At 38.9% G+C, this 24,304-nt stretch overlaps 1 protein-coding gene across 1 annotated transcript; it reads right to left on the bottom strand.

Annotated features, from left to right (window-relative positions):
* Positions 1 to 14,462: 14,462 nt before the first annotated feature.
* On the bottom strand, positions 14,463 to 15,488 carry LOC112172541 (ATP synthase subunit delta, chloroplastic). The gene has a single exon (XM_024309932.2). It carries the CDS (start codon positions 15,353 to 15,355, stop codon positions 14,594 to 14,596), a length of 762 nt encoding a protein of 253 aa, XP_024165700.1. The 5' UTR covers positions 15,356 to 15,488; the 3' UTR covers positions 14,463 to 14,593.
* Between the last annotated feature and the right edge of the window lie 8,816 nt (positions 15,489 to 24,304).

Raw genomic sequence — 24,304 nt, 5'->3', positions numbered from 1 at the left:
TGATTACACTATTGAGCATGCTAAACGCCATGGAACTTATGCTTTTTCTAGTGCTCCAAGAGAGTCAACAGCAAGAGACTGGATTACAAGGATAGAGAGAGTATTTGAGTCTTTGGGTTGTCATGCAGCCATGATAGTCCCATTAGCCATTGATTTCTTAGATGGTGATGCTTATTTGTGGTGGTATGGTGTCAGAAACAGGGGTTTCGACCCGGGTACTATGACTTGGGATTAGTTCAAGATCGAGTTCTTTAATGAGTACTATAATCTAGCCACCCAGGATCGTCTGCGAGGTGATTTTATGAGGTGAAAGTAGAAGGAGCATATGTCACTGATGAAGTATCAAGAATGTTTTATCGCTTTGTCTCGTCATGCGCCTGAGATGGTAGTGACAGAAAGAATGAAGGCTAAGAGATTTATTGAGGGTCTTCTACTGATATATCAGGATTGGTTGGCACCTTATGATTATCCATAGTACAAGCTAGCTGTTGAGATTGCTATGAGATGTGAGGTTAGGGTTCTGCTGGTCCCCCGTCCTTAGAGTTTGGTAGTCCTAGTCAGGGACCGTCCAAGAAGATTGCTTCTAGTTTAGGTTATGCATCATCATCGGCATTAGGCCGAGTAGCTCAGGTTCTGATTCTCGACAGAATTCCAGGGGATGTTTTAGGAAACCTGATCAGTTTGGTAGGAGACAGTCTAGGGGCAGCACTGCTAGTTCTAGTGGGGTTTTTAGCAGATGACCGATTTAGAGAGACTATCCTCAGTGTGCGAATTATGGTAGGCATCATGTGTGCCAGTTCAGGCAGGACAGAGCTAGCCATGACAGGACCCGCCCCGGATTTCATCCTGAAATCTGAAGTGACCCTGCGGGCCCCACCTTAGAAGAAATTCTACCAAAAATTTGGCGGAACTTCCCCTAAAATGGGCTACCCAAACCTGTAGAAAACATTTACACTTCTCAATCAATTCATCCTTATGCTCCTGGAGCCACCCTGCTCCCCAATTCAACATCAGTCTCCAATTCATAAAACACACATCTCAACTCGAATAGCATAAATCCCATAGGTAATCAGAGTAATTCTAACAGAAAGGTATAAGAGGAAAACCTAATTCAAAGGCAGATGCGGAAGCCATGCTGTTGACTATGCCTCAACTCCGTGTACGCCCGACCTCAACCAATTCGCCTGCAAACTGGGCATTTGAAACCGAAGGGCCCAGGGGAAAGTACATAAAATACGTTAGCGTGAGTGGACAAAAATAAACAATTTTTAAACCAAATGGATTTTATATTTTCCCACATTTATTTCCTTAAAAAACTCTCGATGCATGCAACGATTTAGAAAACAAATCACGAGAAGCTCCGCTCAAGAAAAACCGACTAGCCCTGCTAGTCACAAACAACTGAGAGGAAAGATCGAAACTCCGATACTCAACAGGATAAGACCAACCCCGCTGGTTACACGGAAATCAGACTAGGCCCCGCTAGTCGAGAAATGATAGGATATGAGGAAGAGATATCACCATACGGGAAATGGAGCCTCCCAGGCTCTACCTACCCTCAACTGCCACTCACACATAGATTGTGCAAGGAGAAAAACTAATAACCTCAACTTCCACTCACACATAGATTGTGCGAGGAGGAGACCAAATAACCTCGACTGCCACCCACGTGAGGAGGAGAATAAATCACCTCTACTGCCACTCACCAACACAAAGTAGGTGAGGAGGAGAACAAGCTACCTCAACTGCCACTCACCAACAGAAAGTCAGTGAGGAGGAGACCTAATCACATAACCCGCGTATGGTGAGGAAAAATCATCGAAAACCAGTAAATCCATGTAGCTTCCCCACATTTCTCACAAGATAGAAACCATGTATTCAACGACGTGACCCTGCACGCCAAGATTACTCTCAATCTCAAAATGGATAAGTGAGAAATAGGAATAAATCGACGGCGTGTCCCACACGCCTAAATATTCTCAAATCCGTAACCAAAACCGGAAATTAGTATAGGTAAATCCCATTTCCAAAAATCTCTCAAAATCTCCAAGAAGCCAACCACATCCAAAATCCTTAATTAGGCATTCCCGATGCCAAAATCGAAAGTCAATAAACAATTGAGAATATCCAACTCCATTGAAACTCATCTTAAAAATCTTCCAGGAGCTTAACTCGGTGATTAGGGATATGCTTAATTCCGGAAATTTACCTCGGAAATAAGGAATTCATCAAATAATATTATAAATCAAAATCAACCTTTGAAACTCATTATTGAAAGTAAATCCACAAGATAAACCGAAATCAAATTCCAAAAATCAATTCATTTGCTCAAAATGTAATATGATTAATAACTAGAGCATTATTTTAAGAAATAAATGCATGCATCCTTATTTAAAAACAAAAGTCCACTCACAGTACTATATAGGCGACCACGTGTACGAGTTCGTTCATCGAGCAAAAGCTCGGTACCTCGTCCTGTACACAATTATTCGTACATAAATAATTACCGGACGGAAAATAATCTTACGATAATCAATAATTAAGTCTCAAAACCCAAAACCTCAACTTCTCCAATTCTCTTCCACATCCAACCAAACTTCACCAACACTACCCACTCGTCGATTTCAGACTATATAACAATTATGAGGAAATCCGACAATCGGATTCACGATTAACCTTAACCGAAATCCAAATCTTTAGAAATTTATAATCGATTAAAAACTTCTCCAATTCCAACCAAATTCACATATTCAACCTCTACAAAAATTATAGGATTTAACTAGCTAAAAAAAATATAATTTAAATTACTGTTTAAACGCCACCACTGTTCATGTACCGCATTGTTCATGAGCGGCACTGTTCATGCGGCGGCCAACTCCTCCTCCGGCCACCAAATTTCAACCACAGAATCATCTCAACATTCTAAGCATATTTCATAACTGTGACCAAGTGAGAAAATACCTTGAAGTGCTCCAATTTTGCAGATGAACACAAACCCGGAAATCTCCAAACCCACCAATTTGGGAATCCTTCAAATTCACCTTCTAAACGTGGAAATTTCAGCTAGAAGTCTTGAGGGAAGATGATCAGTGACTCGAGACGCTCCTAATAGAGCCAATTTCACCGCCAAAGATAGCCGGGAACTGGAGAATTTTGCCGGAGAAGCCAACTACTACAGTAATAATGCTTGCATAAATTCTGGGTTTTCCGGCCAAATCGCCGATACCCACTGGTACCATCGTGTAGAGGAGGAAGAGACGGTCCAAGGACAACTGGAATCACGTCAATCGGACGTCGGACGGTGAAGAAATCGGAAAAAGAAGAAGGGAGGGCGACGCGGGGGAAGAGGGAAGCACAGAGAAATTTCGGGGGGTAGGTTTCCCAAAATGGAAACTTACCGTGGTAACTTTCTATATATATAGAAAGTTACTGTGAACAGTAACTTTAGTATTTAGGCTATAACTTTCACATACAAACTCCGATTTTTACGTACCACATATGCACGCGCTCGGTTTAACGTCCTCTACAACTTTCATGAAGAATATTTTCTCAAATTTTGACCCGAACAAAAAGTCAACTTTTAGGGCCACTAAAAGTATCGAAACAAAGTAAAAAGTGAAAGTAATTATCGTTTACCGTCCAAATGACTAGTAAACTGGTAAATTGAGGTACGGGACATTACAAGCCAGGTGTAAGGACATGTTATCTGTGTGGTCAGTGGGGCCACTACCGGAAGGATTGCCCCCAATTGAGCCAGGGGTTTGCTACTGTATCTGATCAGTCTGTGAGTCAGCCCACTGTAGGTGCTACTAGTACGAATACTCATACCTGCTCGATTGTTAGGAGCAGCTCGCAGCAAGGTAGAGGACAGAGGGGACGTCCGGTGACTCAGGCTCGACTTCATGCCATGACCCAGCAAGAAGGTCGCGCTTTACCAGACGTCATTATTGGTATGTTATTTGTCTTTGGCCAACCAACTTTTACTTTGATTGATCCTGGAGCCTCCTATTCCTTTATGTCTAGAAGGTTTTCATTCTTTGCCAATGTGCCCTCATCATTTGTTCCTGGTGAATGGCATGTTTTGCTACCATAAGGAGAAATGCATAAAATAGAATGGGTTTACCGATTTTGTGGAGTTTTGGTGGAAGGTCTTTATTTGGAGGCAAATTTGATTCCTTTTTATTTAGTGGAGTTTGATGGGATTTTGGGGATGGATTTCCTTCGAACACATCATGCCTTGGTGGATTGTTTTCATAAGACCGTACTGTTCTGAAATCCGAGCAAACCAATAGTCACTTTCTATGGAGAACAGAATGTTCTCCCATCTTGCCTAATATCTGCTTTAACTGCTAAGAAATTGTTGAATAAGGGTTGTCAAGCCTACTTAGCACATGTGGTGAATAAAAATGTGGGAGTTTTGGATATCTGCCAAATTTCGATCGTTTGTAACTATCTAGATGTCTTTCCAGACGAATTGCCTGGCTTGCCTCCTATAAGAGAGATAGATCTTACCATTGATTTACTTCCTGGTACGAAACCTATTTCTCAAGCACCCTACAGGATGGCTCCAGCATAATTGAAGGAATTAAAAACTCAATTACAGGAGTTAATTGATAAAGGATTTATACGATCTAGTATGTCTCCCTGGGATGCACCTGTATTGTTTGCAAAGAAAAAGGATGGTACCTTAAGGTTGTGTATCGATTACAGAAAACTAAATAAGGTTACAATGAGAAATAAATACCCCTTGCCCCCATATTGATGATTTATTTGATCATCAATACAGGATGGCTCCAGCATAATTGAAGGAATTAAAAACTCAATTACAGGAGTTAATTGATAAAGGATTTATACGATCTAGTATGTCTCCCTGGGGTGCACCTGTATTGTTTGCAAAGAAAAAGGATGGTACCTTAAGGTTGTGTATCGATTACAGAAAACTAAATAAGGTTACAATGAGAAATAAATACCCCTTGCCCCCGTATTGATGATTTATTTGATCAGTTGAAGAGCACCAAGGTCTTTTCTAAGATTGACTTAAGGTCGGGATGTCATCAATTACATATAAGGGAAGATGATGTAGCCAAAACTGATTTCCGATCACATTATGGTCACTATAAGTTCCTTGTTATGCCTTTTGGATTGACTAATGCACCCGCCGTTTTCATGGATCTCATGAATAGGGTGTTTCGCCCATACCTTGACCACTTTGTGATCGTGTTCATTGATGACATATTAGTTTACTCAAAGAGCTTTAAGTTACATGAACAGCACTTGAGTATTGTATTGGAGACCTTAAGGATGTACCAGTTTTATGCAAAATTCAGCAAGTGTGAGTTTTGGCGTAACCATGTGGCATTTCTAGGTCATATTGTTTCGGCTGCAGGTGTTAGTGTGGATCCCCAAAAAGTAGAAGCGGTGTTGAATTGGGAAAGGCTTACCAACGTAACAGAAATTCGTAGTTTCTTGGGTCTTCCTTGTTATTACCGATGTTTTGTGCAAGAATTTTCAAGAATTGCTGCTCCTCTTACGAGACTAACTAGAAAAGGTGTCAGGTTATTTGGTCAGATGATTGTGAGCGGAGTTTCCAGGAACTCAAAAGTCGTTTGACAAGTGCTCCAATTCTAACGTTGCCTGATGACAGCGGGGAGTATGTGATTTACAGTGATGCTTCTAGACTAGGTTTGGGTTGTGTCCTAATGCATCATGGTAATGTGAATACTTATGCTTTTAGACGGTTGAAGCCACATGAGTTAAATTATCCGAAACATGACCATGAGCTTGCAGCCATAGTTCTTGCTCTCAAGCTATGGAGACATTATCTATATGGAGCCCAGTGTCGGATCTTTACAGACCATAAAAGTCTCAAGTATGTGTTTTCACAGAAAGAGCTAAATTTGAGACAAAGGAGGTAGATGGGATTGATTAAAGATTATGATTGCACCATTGAATATCATCCAAGCAAAGCTAATGTGGTGGTAGATGCACTTAGTAGGAAGCCCTACATGACATTGTCTTACTTAACGGCTGTTTCGGGTATGTTTTTATCTGAGTTAAGAGCTACATGGGTTGAATGGTCAAGCGATGAAGTTGATACCCTGGTGGCTAGTTTTTATGTGAGACCAGTTCTTGTGGATAAAGTGCGTGAGGCACAATCTCAAGATCCAACAATTGACCAGATAAAGGGAGGTGTTCATAGCTGCTCTCAGCCAGATTTCTCTATAAGAAGGGATGGAACTCTGATGTTGGGAAAGAGACTTTGTGTTCCTAATGATGAGGCACTCAAATAAGAAATACTTGAAGAAGCTTATAGTTCTGCTCATGCTTTGTACCCTGGCAGTACAAAAATGTAACAAACTCTCAAGGAATTTTATTGGTGGCAGAATATGAAAAGAAAAATTATAGCCTTTGTGAGTAGATGCTTAATGTGTCAGCAAGTGAAAGTGGAGAGACAGAAACAATCGGGTTTATTACAGTCTTTACCAATCCGATATGGAAATGGGAGCATATCACCATGGATTTCATTTACAAGTTACCTCGTACTCAGGATGGTAATTATGGTATTTGGGTGATGGTAGATCGACTCACCAAGTCCTCTCATTTCTTAGCTGTTAAGGAAACATTCAGTTTGGATAAATTGAAAAGATTGTATGTGGATGATATTGTAAGACTTCATGGGGTACCTGAGTCCATTGTTTCTGATCGTGATTCCCGTTTCACATCACAATTTTGGAGTAAAGTACACAAAGCTATAGGAACTAAATTTCATTTTAGCATTGCTTTCCGCCCTCAAACTAATGGACAATTTGAGAGGACCATTCAGACCTTGGAAGACATGCTAAGGGCTTGTGCTCTACAATTCAAGGGAAGTTGGGATAAGCATATAGCCTTGATGGAGTTTGCTTGTAACAACAGTTATCATTCTAGTATTGGTATGGCTCCCTACGAGGCTTTATAAGGAAAAAAGTGTAGAACGCCCTTATGTTAGGATATATGAAGTGGGGGAAAGACAACTTGTTGACCCTGAAATAATTGAAATCACAATCGATAAAATCAAGGTGATCAAGGAGAGGCTCAAAAATAGCACAAAGTAGGCAAACATGCTATGCTGACAATCGCATGAAGCACCTTGATTTCCAGATTGGTGATTGGTATTCTTGAAGCTATCTCCTTGGAAAGGTGGTGTAAGATTTGGTAAGCGTGATTGGTCCTTATAAGATCGTGGAGCGAGTTAGCCTTGTCGCCTATCGCTTGACATTACCCCCACAGTTGTCTAGGATACACGATGTCTTCCACGTATCCATACTTCGCAAGTATGTGGATGATCCTTCACATGTGTTACCAACTCAACCTATTACACTCAGGGAGGATTTGGCTTATGAAGAAGAACCAATTCAGATCCTTCACCGTCGTGAGCAAGTACTCCGAAACAAGATCATACCTTTGGTTAAGGTGCTCCGAAACAAGATCATACCTTTGGTTAAGGTATTATGGAGGAATCATCTAGTCGAGGAAGCTACTTGGGAACCAGAGGATCAGATGAGACAGTAGTACCCATATCTTTTTCCTTGACAGGTATGAATTTCGATGACCAAATTTTATGAGGGAAGATTGTTATACCCGTACCTAATATCTAACTTGTTACTAGTTTCCAGTAAATAAAAGATTATTTTACTTCGTGGGTTTCTATTTTACCGTTTGAGGGTGAAAGAGTTAATTTTTTTTTGACCAGATAATTTAGAAAAATTTCTTGTGGAAGTTATAGATTTCGTTAAACCAAGTTCGTAGACGGGTAGTTTGCCCAAATCAGAGTTCGGAAGGAAAAGTTATGATCAAAAACCTAAATTACTATTCCTAGCTTTTGGGTTTCAAATGAGTTTCTATTTTTGGAAAGAGGAGAGAGAAAAAATTTCAGCCAAATTTCGAGACCTCGACCCCAAACCTTCTTTTTCGCCGTATTGAACCGGAGACTGATTTCCTTCGATTTCTTCGTCGTCGGACCACTGCCGGACATGCCATTGATCACTAATGATCCTCGCTTCCTCCTCTTTCAATCCATGTAAGTATTCCATGTTGAGAAGCTTTGATTTGTGAGAATTGAAGAGAAATTTCCAGATTTTCTCGCACCGGAATTTCTGGTTTGATCTTTAGTTTCCGGCCAGAAACATTGGTGTGTTTACTTGCTGGGGAGGCACTGATCATGTTGATACCCATCTTGCTGCTTGAATCGACTGGAGGAGGAGAAATCGAAGAGGTATAGTGGGTTCGCCGGATTTGTTACTTTCGGGCTGATTTCCGGCCAATTGGTTGTGAACTGGTTGTTTGTGCAGATACAAAAGTTGTTGGGGTTTGTTGTGAGGATTGATTTGACGTATGTGGTGTGGTTGGATTTGGGGTGTTCGTGAGGTGGCGCGTGAAGGTGGTGGCGTGTGGAGGCGCATACAGCCACCTAAAATGCTATGTTTTAGTCTATAAATCATACCCTGTGATTAGGAACCTTTGGCCACACTCCATGTTAGAAATTTTGAATTTAAATATTGATCGGAAGTGTTAGTGTTGAAATTATTGAGTATTTTTATTCATTGTTGTGAATCAAATTCGGTGGCTATATTTTTTGAATTGAAGCATGTTAAAAGAAAATTAAGGAATGCTAAAAGAGGATTTGGGGATAGCTAAATCGTTGAGAATCTTGGAATTCGAGTATTAAGAAGCTTAAATTGGAAAAGCCAGGTTTAGATATGATGAGTAAATTGAGTTGCTATTCTTTTGAGGAAGTAATTGTTGATTTAAATTGTTCCCCGATTATTATTTATACGCTACTAATTTGTACAAGATGTACTAAGCCCACGAGTGAGGAGGATCCCAGCAGGCCCGATTTGGGTTTAATTCGGTTCGGTTTCTGTTAATTTGTGGCACCAGAAGAGAGGGGATGTACTGATGGCCATTGTTTATGTTGTGACACCAGGAGAGAGGAGATGTACTGGTAGTCATAGTTGTTGTTGTGGCACCAGGAGAGAGGAGACGTACTGGTGGTTTTAGTTATTGTAGTGACACCAGGACAGAGGGGATGAACTGCTAACGGTTATGATTGCTGATTTGATATTTGTATATTATGATATATGTGTGATTGAGATCTGATGGGCTGTGACCAATGTTGTTTTTATAGTTTGGGGGGGGGGGGGGGGGGGTATGCTTGAGGTTATGAAGAGCAGGTAGGCTCCAGGGGTTGAGAATTGATTTTGTATGATTAGAAGTGTTCAGTGGTTTCTACAGGGTAGGGTAGTCCATTGTTAAGGGAAGTTCTACTGAATTTTCGGTAGAATTTCTCTTAAGGTGGGCCCCACATGGCTACTCCGGATTTTAGGATGTACTCCCGGGCCGGTCTTGTCAACTTCCCCTAAAAATGGATTAACCAACCCTGCATAACAAACTATTCACTTCTAATAACATAAATCCAACCTCAAGTTCTGGGGCCTACCTGCTTCTCATAATAACATCCAACTTCCAACTAGAAACTTAATGGATCACATCCCTTAGATCTTAATCATCATATTACGATATAATCTCAATACTGCTACTCAAGATAATCTGTTTTAAACTAGAAATTAATAATACAATTTAAATGACTAGCACTTTAATGTAGCTCTCACTAAGTGGCTATTAGGATCATCTCACCAGGCGGCCACTAGGATCAACTCATCCATAGTAATCACTAGGCAACCTCTAACAGAAGATGTTGTAAATGACGGCTACTAATTCTCACCAAGAGGTTACTAGGATTGTCTCGCCAGTAACATTCACCCAGCAGCTAGGATCACTTCACCAATAGCACTCACCAGGCAGTCACTAGGATCAATGCACTAATAGTACTCACTAGGCAGCCATTAAAAGAAAGAGGCTGCAAAGGGCGGATTACACAATATAACCACTCGCCCTAACTGAATTATCTATATTTTACTGCTAAATAACTCATAAACGATGGGCTATGACTAGAAGGTACTGCTAGTCAAATAGAGGGTACTGGCAACTAGATGAGGCATCGGAGGGTACTGTCAACTACAATGCTCATATCACTCTATCTGAAGTATCTAAATAACACATACGATATAAGCGATGATTAGAGGGTAACACTGACTAGACGACGCATCAAATGGTACTGCTGACCGGAATACTATGAGGTAATAGCTAGAAGGTATTGCAGACTAACCATCTTATGAGTTATACCATCTTGATGGTATTGCCGATCAGATGACGCATCGAATGGTACTCTCGACTTGATATCTTGATATATATTTTGGAGGTTACTGCTGACCAAAATTTTGTCTGGAGGATACTGCCGACTAGTTAAGACATGCATGCACTTCATAATATAATTTACCTTCGAGCGCGACGACATCTGGTGATACTACTACTAGGCCTATGCTGGTTTTCAAGGTTAAGATGCCTTATGTGGTGCCTTCTTCACTTGCACAAGCAAACTTTAGAGGCTTTTTTCTCAACTCCGAAGCAGAAGAGGAGACTAGTGAAACGGGAGTTGGAAGTTGGGGAATCATCTGGAACCACCCTTAGTAGGCAGCGCTAAGCAAGAGAGGAACCTTTGGAGTCCTCCCTGAAAAAACCTAGATTGAGTCTTACAGTGGGCAAGTTCAATTTTGATGCTGAAAGTATAGGGCTTGCAATGGTTCTTGTGTTGAAGGTTGAGAAGAAGACGGGGCGCCCTAGGGGAAGCAAAAACAAGGCTCCCCCAAAGAATGCTGCTACTCATTCAAGCTCATGTCTAGTGAAGATCAAAACCTCACCAAAAAGTGTTAAGGATTTTTAAAAAGAAAGCTGGTGTAGGGGAGGGTGGCTTGCACCTATTTTCTTTCTCTAAAGGTTCTAATAACTCCAACCTTAAGGGAAAGGAGGTTGCAACTACTTGATTATTTGCAGGTTTATTAGCCTTTATTGGCAAGTGGTGCTTCTATGAGTCTTTTAAGAAGTGCTAGATGTTCACGTACCACAATTGCATGGGTGGCTAGCAATACATATTTCTCCCTTTGAAGACGAGACACTTTTTGTTTGTAACAGGCACCGGAGCGCTTAATTCTTATAGAATAGTTGTGTACTACTGTATGCCTAGTTTTGCTTATTGGTGTATGTAACTATATATTCTGATTTTGATTCAATTAAACTTTCACCCGTAAAAAAAAAAAAAGATGAAGTAATTGATTACGTGTCACAATTATATTAGCTATTGATATTGTTGTATTATCTCTATTTCTCTCATTCGGTATAAGAATAAGTAATGGAAATAAAATTTTTAGAGATTCTCTAACATCCCTAAAATAGAGAATGAGATGAGACTTTTTTTTTGTTTATGTTTTTGAGAAGAATACGTTGGAGTTGAAATTTAAAAATACTCTTATAATATTAAGGACAAAATACTGTTTACTCCCTATATTTACAGGGTCTCGACATTTTAGTTCCTAACGTTTCAATTTCACCCAGATGCTCCCTAAACTCTCTAATTTTATACAATAGGTCTCTAATTTCAACTTTCTGTTAAGAGCTCCATTAAATTGCTGACGTGGCATCTCTTCCACTTTAAAATGTCTATTTTACCCTCACTGACAAATTTTTTTCCTCTCTTTCTTTTTCTTTTTACCTCTTCTCCGTCGTCTCCAACCTCATCTCTCTACCCTTGCACCTCCTCAACTGCACTTCTAGAGCTTGTTATGATGTTCATGCAAAACTCATCTACCTAGAAGCCGAAACCAATGGGAAGAAAACAAGCGAACTAACACATCAGAGAAAACAAACACATTCATATAGATGTAGCATCAATCCCACAAGAACTTATTCATTTTCAATTAAACCGGCTTGTCAAAAACCACAACCCATCAACACCTCTAAGTTTTTTTGTCCTTCTCCGCCATTAAAGAACCTGCAAAACCCAGACCGAATTATAAGCCAAAGCCACCACCAAGATGGAAAAGAAGCAAATCCAAAAGAAGCGAGAAGAAGAGAAGCGCGAATTAGAAGTCAAAACCAAGCTCCAATCCGCTGCTTTCGCCTCCTCCTCCATCGCCACAACCGGTGGTGATTGAACTTCCAAATCAAACCCTAACACCGCCGCTAATACACCACCTCCACCAACCCCTCAGCCTCCAGAGCCCTAACCGACAAGCAGAAAATCGACCTGATCAATATCCCAAGGTTAAACTCAAACCCGATCATCACTGGGCCTTCTCAGGTTGACGGTCGAGGCACAATTGGAGTTGCCGATGCCTCCGGCGACCGCTCATTCACGCTTCTCTGATTATTCTAGTTCAATCTCAACCCGTACAGCTCAAAATCTTGTAATCAACCAAAATAAGAACAATAGAAGGATCAAATAGCATTATGCACTAATAGAGAAGGAGAGAGATGTGGCTAGATTGAGATGGATTTAAGCTTGTCAATCAGAGGCGCGGGGCGGGTTGGGTCAAACCCCTAAAATTACAAATTGTGGAAATTGCATCGATGAGAAGAGTAGGGGTTGGGGAGGAGTAGGTATGGTGGGCTTCATTCAATGTCGTTCAATTTTGTTGAGAAGAGCTCCCCGTCTGTGAAGATGAGGATGAAGACGAGAGAGAGGGGAAGAAGAAGAGGTAAAAAGAAAAAAAACAAAGAAAAAATAAATAAATAATAAATAAAAAAAGGTGAGGGTATAATAGTCATTTTAGCGTGAAAAAAATGTCACATCAGCCAGATAATAGGGTTTTGGACGAAAAATTGATGGCAGGGACCTATTGTGTGAAATTAGAGAGTTTATGGAGCATCTGAGTGAAATTGAAACGTCAGGGACTGAAACGTCGAAACTATAGGTATAGAGAGTAAACAGTATTTTGTCCTAATAATAAAAATAATGTATAACTTCATTGGAATTGCACTTGGCCTTTTTTCAATTTTTTTTTTTTGAATCGAAGTATCAATTTCATTCGACGCAAGTCAGAATGGCACAAATACATAGTTTCCCTTGCCATCTCTAGGGTAAGTTTAGGATGTGGTATGCTAGCACCACCCATTAGACAATCAGTGCTCACTTATTTTAAAGCGAGCCTATAAATGAAGTATGAAACATACAAAGTAAATAGGCACCTAAAAACACAAAAAATGCACAGTTTCCTACAAAAATAGGAAGTAGGAAAGAAAAAAAAAAACTCTAAGCTAATTAGAAGGGCCGCAGCCCAATGGTCCCAAGAAACAGTCCAACCTAATGCTCAACAGTTGACCAAGCCCAGCCTTTGCCATCTTCTGCAGACCGTCGGAGTGAACCTTTATTAATTCAATATATAACTTTACAACACCATATATCTTTTGTGCAATAACTTAAAAACCTTACTGATCTAGCTCTGCTAGGGTTTGCCCGACGACAAGCGCTTTCGACAAAATTTCTTCTTCATGGCTGATAGTGGTGAACCTATGACTAAGGGGGCAGGGATTTATTCCCTTCCCTTCTTTGGTTGGCTTGAGGGCAACGGTGGTGGAAAGTTTTCTCGACATATTTTCTTAATTATTGGCTTCTATTTTGTCTTTGAGGTCGTTCTAGCTGCTGGACAGGTAGTGATTCCGGGATCGATTAGGATGTTGTCTTCCATTGGTGACGGGTTTGTGGTGAATAGATTGGCAGTAGGACCCGGATATTGGTATCGGGTTTGGGATAGGAACAATGGTCCACTACAAATGCAGTGGTGTGGCGAGTGGATGGGTTCATCCCAAATTTTGTTGGCATTCGTTGCAGATTGAATGACATAAGTGATTATGGTCGCAGTGGTTTTTTTTATGTCTCCTATCCCCGGGTGCAATGCGGATGGTGAATATTCTAACTACCTTTGGAAGCTACATCGTAAAGTCATCGATGATGGGGTGGATTGGCTAGGATTAGAAGTCTTCTAGCGATGAAAGGTCGTCTATCATGGTGACTTGGGGTGCAGTGGTGGTGACCGTAGGGTGGCCTTAGCAATTTTGAATAAATAGGCTTTCAACTAGTTTGTGGGTCTCAAGTTTGGCTGTGAATGGTTGGGCTGGGCCTTATGGGTTATTAGGGCTTTATCTTTTTCTTTGTCTTGTTTTTTTATTTCGGTCATCCTTTCTTCTTCATTATAGGTGATCATGACTATTTTATTCTTTCTTTTTTAGAGAGAATGAGTTGCAAAGAAATTAGTAGCTCTGTTATCATTATAGTCTTCTTTGAGGCACTAGTTTCTTTAATTTGGGCGTAATTCTAAAGAGCAGGTGTGCTATGAGGGTGTTAGGTTGCTTATTCTATATTTAGGGATATGCTTTATTGCGTGCTCTATATGGTGTGATCTATGTAATGATTTTTTCCGACCGACTATTATGGGTGTATCATTTTTATAAAGGCTGACCTCAGTCATCCCAAAAAACAAAAACAAAAACAAAAATTCTTTTGTGAAAAATTGACACAAACTCCAAAATTTCCCAGAAGGAATGCAGGCGTTATATTTTCAAACATGGCTTTTTCCGATTACAGCATCCAAAAATATATTGAAAATATAATAGTAAGATCCAAAAAAAAAAAAAAGGAAAATCAAGAGACAATGGAGTTCTATAGATTGAGCTTGATGTCACCCAAATCGAGCTGAGCAGCAATCTCCTCAAGCTGCTTCTTGACACTCATATCAATCAGCTTAGACCCAGAATTGCCATATCTCACAGTGAACCCCGCAACCAAACTGGGATCAATCTCCGACTTGATCCTGACATTCTTGGCGCCAGTGAGCTTCTGCACCTGCTTGGCTATCTGCGCCAAGTGCTGCGACTCCAGCTTCACCACCGAGCTCACTATGGCCAGCTCCGTATCCGTAAGCTTGTTGTAAACGATCTCAAACTCCTTGACAATGTCCTTGATGACGTCGATTCTCTTGGCCTCAACCAAAATGTTGAGGAAGTTCACCGTGTGGGGCTGCAGCGCCGACGACTTGGCGATTTCGTCGAGGACGCCGCGCTTCTTCTCCAGGCCGACTGTGGGGTTGGTGAAGAAGTCGAACACCGACGGCTCCGCGAAGAACTCCTCGATCTTCTCCACGTCGGCGACGGTGGCGTCCAGGGTGTTGTTGGATATCGCCACGTCCGCCAGAGCCGCCGCGTAGCTTGCGGCGGCGGTGGCGTTCATCCGCGCGCCGCAAGCGCCGCCGCCTCCTCCGCGGCGGACGGAGGTGGATGCTGCTGCGGCGGTGAGCTTGAGGTTGAGGGGGGTGAATGTGGAGGAGAAGGAGACGGCGGTGGATCTGGCGGTGAGGGCGGAGGAGAGCGGCGGCGGCGGGGTTTTGGATTGGAGAGAGATTGGGGTTTGTTGGAGGGTGGCCATTGCTTCAATGATTTGCTGAATTCAAATTGTTGCCTCTTCTCTGTTTTTCTCCGTTTGATGATTTGAGAGGAGGGAAGTGAAAGCAAGCCACTTTGGGTGGTTTGGAGATGATGTGAGGGGTTGACGGTGGGGATTGAGGGGGATGGACGGTTGGAGATGTGGTGTGGTGGAATTTTATCCAATATTTGAAGGTTCATGGCCACTTATATTTTGAGGAGATAATGGATTTGACGCGTGGATAAGTTTGATAGGACAATCCTACAAAATCTTCCAAACCTTTTCTAAGGCCTCGTCTCGTTCACTATCCCTAGTTTCCTAACTCCTGTAATTGCTTAAAACAACACTAGCATTGTCCATACATGCTATGCTCTACGTATGTAATTTTTTTTTAAAAAATAAAAAATAAATGAAATAAAACAGTTATTACAGAGAGAAAATAATGAGAGAGAAAAGTGATGGTTGTTTCATCATTTATTTATTGTTTTCTTAACAAAAATTTATTTTGTAATTGTCATATTTACTCTTATGATTTAATTTATTCTCAAAGTTTTTTAATATTTTTCAGTTAAATCTGTAATTTTTTTTATATATTTTATTTTAGCTAACAAAAACTCATTCTCTTAATAATAGTATAGATGTTAGTAGTCAACGGCCACAACCTTTCAAGTATTGGTCCATTTAACAAAAGCCTAAGCTAATTAATCAATTTCCATGTGACTATTAAAAAGTTTAAAATTCTAGTTTCGACATAAATTGTAAGATTTTAGATTTATAGAAATATTGATTGAAATTTTGGGTGTTGATGGAAATTTTGTTATATTTTAGTCAATAGTGGTACCCAAAAAAAAATAGTTTTAACATTATTTGGGATATCTTTTAAATGTAAAGTCAAACTACAAAAATTTCAATAGTTTCGAACATATTTTGGATATTGGTCAAGTAAAGTCAAATTATAAAAATTACGGCAGTTTCGAAGAAACTCTGGTTGCATAAGAATCACGGTTCTCTATATTATTTTATTTACTTATTTATTTTCCAAAAAAAATACTAGTTGTCTAACATGCAGTAACATCGTGCAGTTTTCTAATGCAATACATTCATTGTCCAACCCTACCGTAACATTAAGAATATCGATATTTTGAAGTTGACAATATTATTTATACTCAATATATAAATATAATTATCCCTATACATGTACTTCCAATATATATAGACTTGTTACGTAAAAAAAAGGTATGAAGTAAAACGAATGAAAAATATGAACATACGAATGCTATTGCATGACAGTACCACACGGAACACAAGGGAAATAAAATGTTTTTGAATTCTGAAATAGGATTGTTACTGAAGTCTCTGATGTCATTGTTAGAGTAAATGCAGCAGGAAGGTTATTGACTGATCAATTGGGTCAAAACCCAATTTTTTTAAATGCAGCAGCAAAACTTGAGTCGGACAAATCAGTCAAAACCATGTGTTTTACCTATTGACTGACCATTTTTCAATCATCTAAAGCCTGACCTTACCAATGGGCTCCACAGACTTGTGGGCCTGCTGCCAACGATCAATTTTTTTTTTTCATGTCTGGCACGTGTATTGCACACGTTTGTCATCTAGTGATGATAGTATAGTCTCATGTGCATTCCAACAGTAATTCGATTTAAGCCATACCAAACATTTAATTGCAATCGTTGCATCTTCAATCCGACTGCTGCAATTAAATGACAAAGGTTTTTTTTTTTTTTTTTTAACCTCAAAATTTATCCAGAAGACCAAAACAAAAAATTTGAATATAAATTTTATAAATACCGATTCCCTCACCTTAATTTCTGACACCAAAATTTTACCTATCCCCATCTTCTTCTTTCATCAATTTCTTCTTCATTTCCTTCAATTATCATCCAACAACGAGAGATCCCGGTTCTAATTGACAAGTCGATGAAGAAATTTAATTGTGCAATTCTTGGGCGTGTAAGACCGTATAATCACCAACAAATGTATAACTTCCAGTAGGTCCACCAACAAGCCGAACTCCTCATGCTATTCATGTAATACCCAGAATTTCTGTTATTAATTTCTCATAATTTTTGGAAATTAATTAGTTGTTGATTTATGTGATTATTTGTTTGGGGTGCCTTTCATTGGCTTTGGGGTGAAGTGAAAGTGTTTCAGCCGCATCAATTTTTGGCGTCGTTGCCGGGGATTGTTGAAATCCCTAGCGCTTAAAGTGTCATTGATTTTGTTGTTTATATAGAATGCATGCTAAATTTTTGTACTACACTTGTGGAATGGTGACAAATTGCGATTTATGTTAGGCCAAGCTATAATTGTGATTTAGTTTAAGTTTTATGAGTCTTACCAAATTAAGCATGTCTTTTATAATTGTTGTGCCATTTGTAGAAGTTTTTTTTCTAAGCATGTTGTAAATTGTATGTGTTTCACTTAGATTAATATACTTAGGTTGTTTTGAATTTCCTTAAATACTTAATTGTTATAAGTGTGTAAAATCGTATGAATAGACAAGGGCCCTTTTGTTAATATTGGCCTTAACCCTTCATTAGTACCGTGCTAAGGTCTCTTGAGGTTGAGGGCGGCCTTTATTAACACTTGGAGAACTGTCTAACACATAAGTTAATTTCCCAACTGAGTAAGGGGTGCATATAGATGGTGTCTTAGATTGAGACCCTGGGTGATGGGTTCAATTGGATCTCAGAGATACTATAGAATGAGCCTAAATCACTATGTGGGAGTAGCCGGTACGGGCCTAAACCTTAATGAGGGAGTAGCCTCCGTAGTATCACCAAAATGAGCCCTCCCTCTCACTTACCTCTTAATTTGGCCATCCGGCCTTCTGAAACAAAGGAAAGAGACTTATGTCTAGGCGACTATCCCTATATCGTATTTTACCAATAGTAGTGATTTCTATTACGCTCGACTTACAACTTGGAATCACAATGAGATATTAACTATGTTTATAAACAATAAAAAATAAAATAAAAAATTGTTGTGTGACATGCTTAAGGTATATTGGATTAAACATGACCTTGTCGAGGGTAGCTGTTCTATAGTTTCATTGCACAACGAGGTCCTCTATTCCAGTACCTAAGTATGTAATTGTAAATGTAAAAGTAACTTAGAAAGTTAAGGATGGACATTTCCTTCAACCCTAGGACGTGTGAACAAGGAGAAGAGTCATGGCTGAAGGACTATAAATATTAAGCGCTGCATGGGAGGCAACCCATTCCAACCGAAGCTGTGGAGGAGCCATCGACGAGAGTTTGAAATTTCTATCCCTTCACTTGCTTAGGTTGAATTATACTTGTGTCTTTGTTTATTTGTTTATTTTACCCTTTCCTTATTTTCGTAGCCCCCCATATTTAGGGTCTATATATCATATTTTTTTGCCTACATTGAGGACAATGTAGATTCTAAGTGTGGGGTGGGTTTACACCTTTATTTCAGAATTTTTTTCTTCAGTTTAATAAAATAAAAAAATTTGTCAAAAAATAAATAAATCTTTGGTTTTTGGTTAGTTTTAGAGTATTTTGTTTTTAACTTTGAGTCTTAGGATGCCCTTAACTGTCTAGGATGATTTAATATCTTTGAAATTATGGCTAAAAGAGGCTCACAATAATGAGATGATTTTAAATGGTATTATTTGGTTAATTGAGATATATAAAAAGCATACGCATGAGTAGTGGATATGGATTTCATAACCTTGGTACAGAATATGAGCATGTTAAGATGAGTTTTGATTCATAAAAGCCCATGTGAGATATTTGAGCCCATGTCCCTTTTTCTTGGAGTGATAAATGAAATATATTCTTATTTTCTTGGCGATGTTTTGATGATCTCATTATTCTTTCATTTGATTGATTGCTTGCCATAGATTAAGTTTAATGGACTAGAGAATGCTAGAATTCACTCTTATGCTTGTTAAAACTTTTATCAATACATGTCCCTGATTCTAGAAAGGATAAAGACACTCGAGGAATTATCACCAATGCCAAAATGCCATGTGTCCCTAATTGTGTGCACAAGTTTTACACCCCTTAGATAAACTCATTTGAGCCTACATGTATAAGCCTTTCTTTCATCACCCACATAATCTTCACCATGTGAACCTTAGTATAGTTTTGACTCTACCTTTGTCCTTAGAGCCTAGTAGATCTTAATTTTGTGATGTATTGTGTGAAGGGATGACGAGAAATAAGTGTGGGGGTAGATTATATTTGTCCAAGAGAAAGAAAAGAAAAACAATGAGGCCGTAAAAAAATAAAAAAATAAAAAAATGATGAAAAAGAAACGGCAAGAGAAGAAAAAAAAGTGTTGGACATGATTCTTTGCTTGTGAATTAGGAGTTTGTGTATGTTGAAGGCTCAAAACCATAATATGAGGCCTTTGTTCTTTTTCACAATGATGTAAGGAGTTGAAAATGATGGTTGGGCAAAATCAAATCTGGCCATTAATATGGAGACATAAGGTGAATTGTAAATGCTCTGATAGGTCTTTATGATCTTTTTGTGATTCCTTACCTTTCATTTCTTAAAAACCTTGAGCCTTGGCCCCATTACAACCTTTTATAAGACCTTTTTTTATCCTTAAGATGGGACAACCTTTGATATGTGGAGATGAGTTATAAGAGTTGAACCTATGGCTTGAGTCCATTTGTGCAAGTAGTTGATATCTTTCATGAGATCTTGCATTTGTGCAACCTTTTAAAAATTTGTTAATATTCTGTTATGGGTTCAAGTTATAGTTGAATTATTTGTCAAAAAACTATTTATTTTTAATAGTAGGACTCACTCCTAAATTGACTATACAGACCACCTCGACACCACATCATAAAACATAGGCCATATATGAGCCACGTTAACAAGTTAAATAACTCAATTGTAGGAAAACTAACAAATTGGACCTATTAGATCAAAATTGAAAGTGCAGGGGTGTTTTTGATGAAATTAGAAGTTCAGGGACTGAATTGGTTTTGGACCTAAACCACAGGGTAGTAATTTGTATTTAGTCCTTTTCGTTTCTTATATATGTGAACTATTTGATTGGCTCAAAATATTTTCTCTCACATATAATTGATTGATTATAAGATTTTAAGCATTGCCTTGATCTGAGTGAAGAAATAGTGGATATACCTTGTGAGGATATGAATCATACTTGTCTTAAACATGCTGAGCTCCACCCATCACCATTGTTACAACCAAGCCCTACTTATTTATATGTGGATTATATGTGTCAATTAACTCTCGAATATCTAAATATTGATTCTTGATTAAGTGCTAATTTTAATGCCATGAGAGTAAGGATTTCAGAGACAAATGTTAAGGACAATATAGTCTTTGTGTGTCACTTGTGTAGAGTCTAGTAGTGACGTGTTTGTTTTGGTTGAGTCTTTCGTTTTGATTATGCTAAGGGACTAGCAAAAGGTAAGTGTTGGGGAATTTGATAGGAGCATAAAGTGTGATGTTTTTAATATGTATTTTCCCTCATTTGGCTAAGTTATTCTCTTAAAATTAATAATTATAATATAGTTTATGTTTTTAGGTACTTCATGGTCAAAAATGGTGAAAAGAGCTAAAAAAGAGCAGAAATGAGTTTAAATGAAGGATGAGTTATTTTAGAAACTTTACTATTTCATTTTAGGAAATATTTCCTATTTTGTTTTAGGAAACTTTCTTCATTTGAACCTTTCTATTTCTGATTTTCCTGTTTTAATGAGAGTCTATCCCATTGAAACTCTTGAGTGATGAAATAAAGGAAAATTGAAAGATAAGAAGACTTGCATAAATCATGAGGAATTCAAGGAGTTATCAATCACATAAATTTTTCTTATTTCATGGAGATAAAACGGGAGTGTTATATTCAATATTTATTCTAATTATCTTAATTATCTTATTGATTATTGATTATAGACACTAGTTAATTTCTTATTTTTCTTGATTATAGGAGTTCATTGTGTGCACAAATCTTAGAAGAAGAAATTAGTGCAATTCAAAGGAGAGGATTAAGGGATGTATATGGTCACTATTCAAGGGAAAGAAAAGGAGCATATTAAGGGGAAAAGAGATCAGAAAAATCAAGACTTTGTCATGAATAAATCAAGGAAATTTCAAGGAGAAATCACCTCTAGATGAATGGCCATGATTACATCACAAGAGAGGAGAATTCCACTATAAATAGCAGCTATTCTCAACACCAAGAGCATCACTTCCCGGCCTATCACTTCTTGACCAAAAACTATTCCATAACTCTGCCCAATTCATTCCTCAAACCTCCATCACCTACAATCCCCGGACTAATGATAAGAGCATATTTATGCGATATTAATAGCGTTAATCTCCATACTTTCTTTGTTAGTTTAGTGTATTTTCTAGTTATTTACTTTGTTTATTTGTTTTATAGGTGTCTTGGAGTAAAGAAGAAGAAAAGAAGTAAAAGAGGGATTGAAAAGCAAAATCGGGAAATCTGCCTGTGCAGATCAGTTAACTTCGACAGAGCACTGAGACCAGCTCAGAACGATCCAGAGAATTATCTTTATATTGGTGAAAAGCCTTGGATGTCTAGTTTCCAAATATTTTTACAGCTCATCAATATCATTTTTCTAAAGGAAGTTATGGCTGATTTAGTACAAGAAGGTCGGGCTGCGCGTGAATCTGAGGTTGGACGGGAATTTATGTTTCGAGGCCCAAATCACACCAAGAAGCCCGAGGACGAGTTTCTGCTTCATATTCCGACTTATGATGGACAAATGGCAGGATGTGAATGGTTGGAATGAGTCATCAAGCTCAAACGCCAATAGGAAAACTCCACCTAAGCACGTGAACCCTAAATTCTTTTAGGTTTTGGATTTCCTAACCTTTAAGCATATAAAAGGAGATCAATCTGCAGCAGCTCGCTCTCTCTTCTTCTTCCTCCCTTTTTCATTATTTTGTGTTTTTGATTCCATTATGTGTAACTAAATTTCCAGTAGTTAGGGGGCAGTTGAAACCCCTAGACATGATCCATAACATGCTTTGACATTCAATTTGTTTTCCAATTAATAAAGTTGAGGTTTTGTTTACCGATTTCTCATTGATGAATTCTATGTTTGTGTGCTTTGGAGGCCTACTTAGTATGCATGCTAGGGTTCTAATACTTTGATTGTTTGATGCCTGGATCAATAGCTGGATTCCTCAAATTGTCTAGAGAAGTAATTGGTAGTTTTCACTAGCAAGTAAACAAAACCCTAGGTTTAGCAAGACTCTAAGTTAATTGCGATGCCTAGTGATTGCTCAAACTCTTTTCAAACTTAATGATCTCTGCATGTTTAATCTAATAAGCGTACCTTTAGGTTGCATTGCTTGGGAATAGTCTAGGTGTAGAGCACTTCCTGCCTAGCGTACAAAGTAAGAAAGAGTAATAGGTTGTGTTCAAGCGTACCGAGCCAATCTGAGTGTCTTCAACTAAGTTAATTGGTAGTAAATTGGACAAAGTGTATTGTGTGTGATTGTTGGGGGTGGATACTTCCTTCCTAGCTAGTTTCATCATCTTGATATCAACCAATCTCAAATCTGTTCCAGTTTCGTTTTTCTTTCTGTTATCTGTTTTGACGTATTTTATTCTCATAGTAAACGAATTTCAAATTTCACCAAATTTTGTGTGCTGGACGCCTTGTGTGTCTAGTACGTCTCTGTAAATTTTCATATTTTTCTGGGTTGTTTTGGTTAGAATTTTAGTTTGTTTTTCGACTGCTGTTCAGTAGGAACTGCAGTCACGTTTTGTGACTTTTGTTGAAGCTTTTAGTTTAACTTAATCCTCTGCGGGAGACCCTTATTTCCCTATATTACAATTGACATATTTGCAGGAGAATAAGGAAAATCAATAGCTTTAAATTTAGCTATCAATTTTTGAGATGATCCCTGCTTATCCTATACTGACAACTACATTTTGCAGGGTTAAATTGTGAGGCTATTTCAGCCACATCAGTTGACTTTTTATTCATTGAGTTTCTCCAAAAACTTTTTTCACAAAAGTTGTAGAGCGCGTCGATACGAGTTCGTCGATATACAGCACACGTAAATCAGAAATTTTATGAGAAAGTTATGGTCAGCAGAAGTTATTTTCTCGGAAATTTTTCTATAAATAGGGAAAAAAAATCTAGAAATTCATTATTTCTGTTTTTGGAAACTTTTTCCGAAATTTTCTTTCTCTCCCAAACCTTTGACCCGGTGATTTCCTCTTTTTCCAGCGTCCTCCGTTAGTGAGACTGGCCAAGACCGACATGTCTCGGCCTTCTGGTTGGATCCTAGCCACTGTCCTGCCCCAGATCGAGCCATACATGACGGATCAAACGGCGAATTTTTCACAGCGGCGCTGACCCGCTTGAAACCTCTTGGGTTTTGCAGCTTTATTCTCGAGCAAGGGTTCCTGTGTAGTGGCTTAACTCGATTCTCACCGTAGGCGACGGAATCGACAGTTGAAATTTAATGATCGAATTCTTTCAAGTTTGATCTAGCTCGATCTAGGTCGAATCGGCCTTAGTGCCAGGAATGAAAGTTGATCCCTCTGATGTGATCTAGAAGTTGGTGGGAGTGGATTTTGCATTTTGTGAAGTTAGTTAGGCGGCATGTGAGGCTCATGCGTAGCCGCCTGTGGCAGAGCATGGCGGTGTGTCTAGCCTCCCCAGGAGTAGATCTTTGCTCTGTTATCTTGTGTTTGTCGATACGAACATATGGATATACTTTGTATTACCTTTTCTCATCCTTTGGCCGAATTAAGTTATTTTCGGTTTTGGTTCATATGATGTTCGATTTGTGAGGATCCGACCATTGGGTTATCCTTTTGTTTCTGCGATCTAACCAGAGTAGTGTTTCGAAGACCTTGGGTGGTTTCAGATGAAGTTTTGTCTTGATTGACGTAGTCTTCGGGTTATAGTTCACGTGTTTCGAACTTAGACGCTTT

This window comes from Rosa chinensis, chromosome 6 (genome assembly GCF_002994745.2).
Source record: "Rosa chinensis cultivar Old Blush chromosome 6, RchiOBHm-V2, whole genome shotgun sequence".
Taxonomy (NCBI): domain Eukaryota; kingdom Viridiplantae; phylum Streptophyta; class Magnoliopsida; order Rosales; family Rosaceae; genus Rosa; species Rosa chinensis.
This window is presented reverse-complemented; position numbering and strand designations above follow the sequence as displayed.

Bases quoted from the DNA above. Each gene is read 5' to 3' on its own strand.
- LOC112172541 (XM_024309932.2), bottom strand. From the start codon at position 15,355: ATGGCCACCCTCCAACAAACCCCAATCTCTCTCCAATCCAAAACCCCG.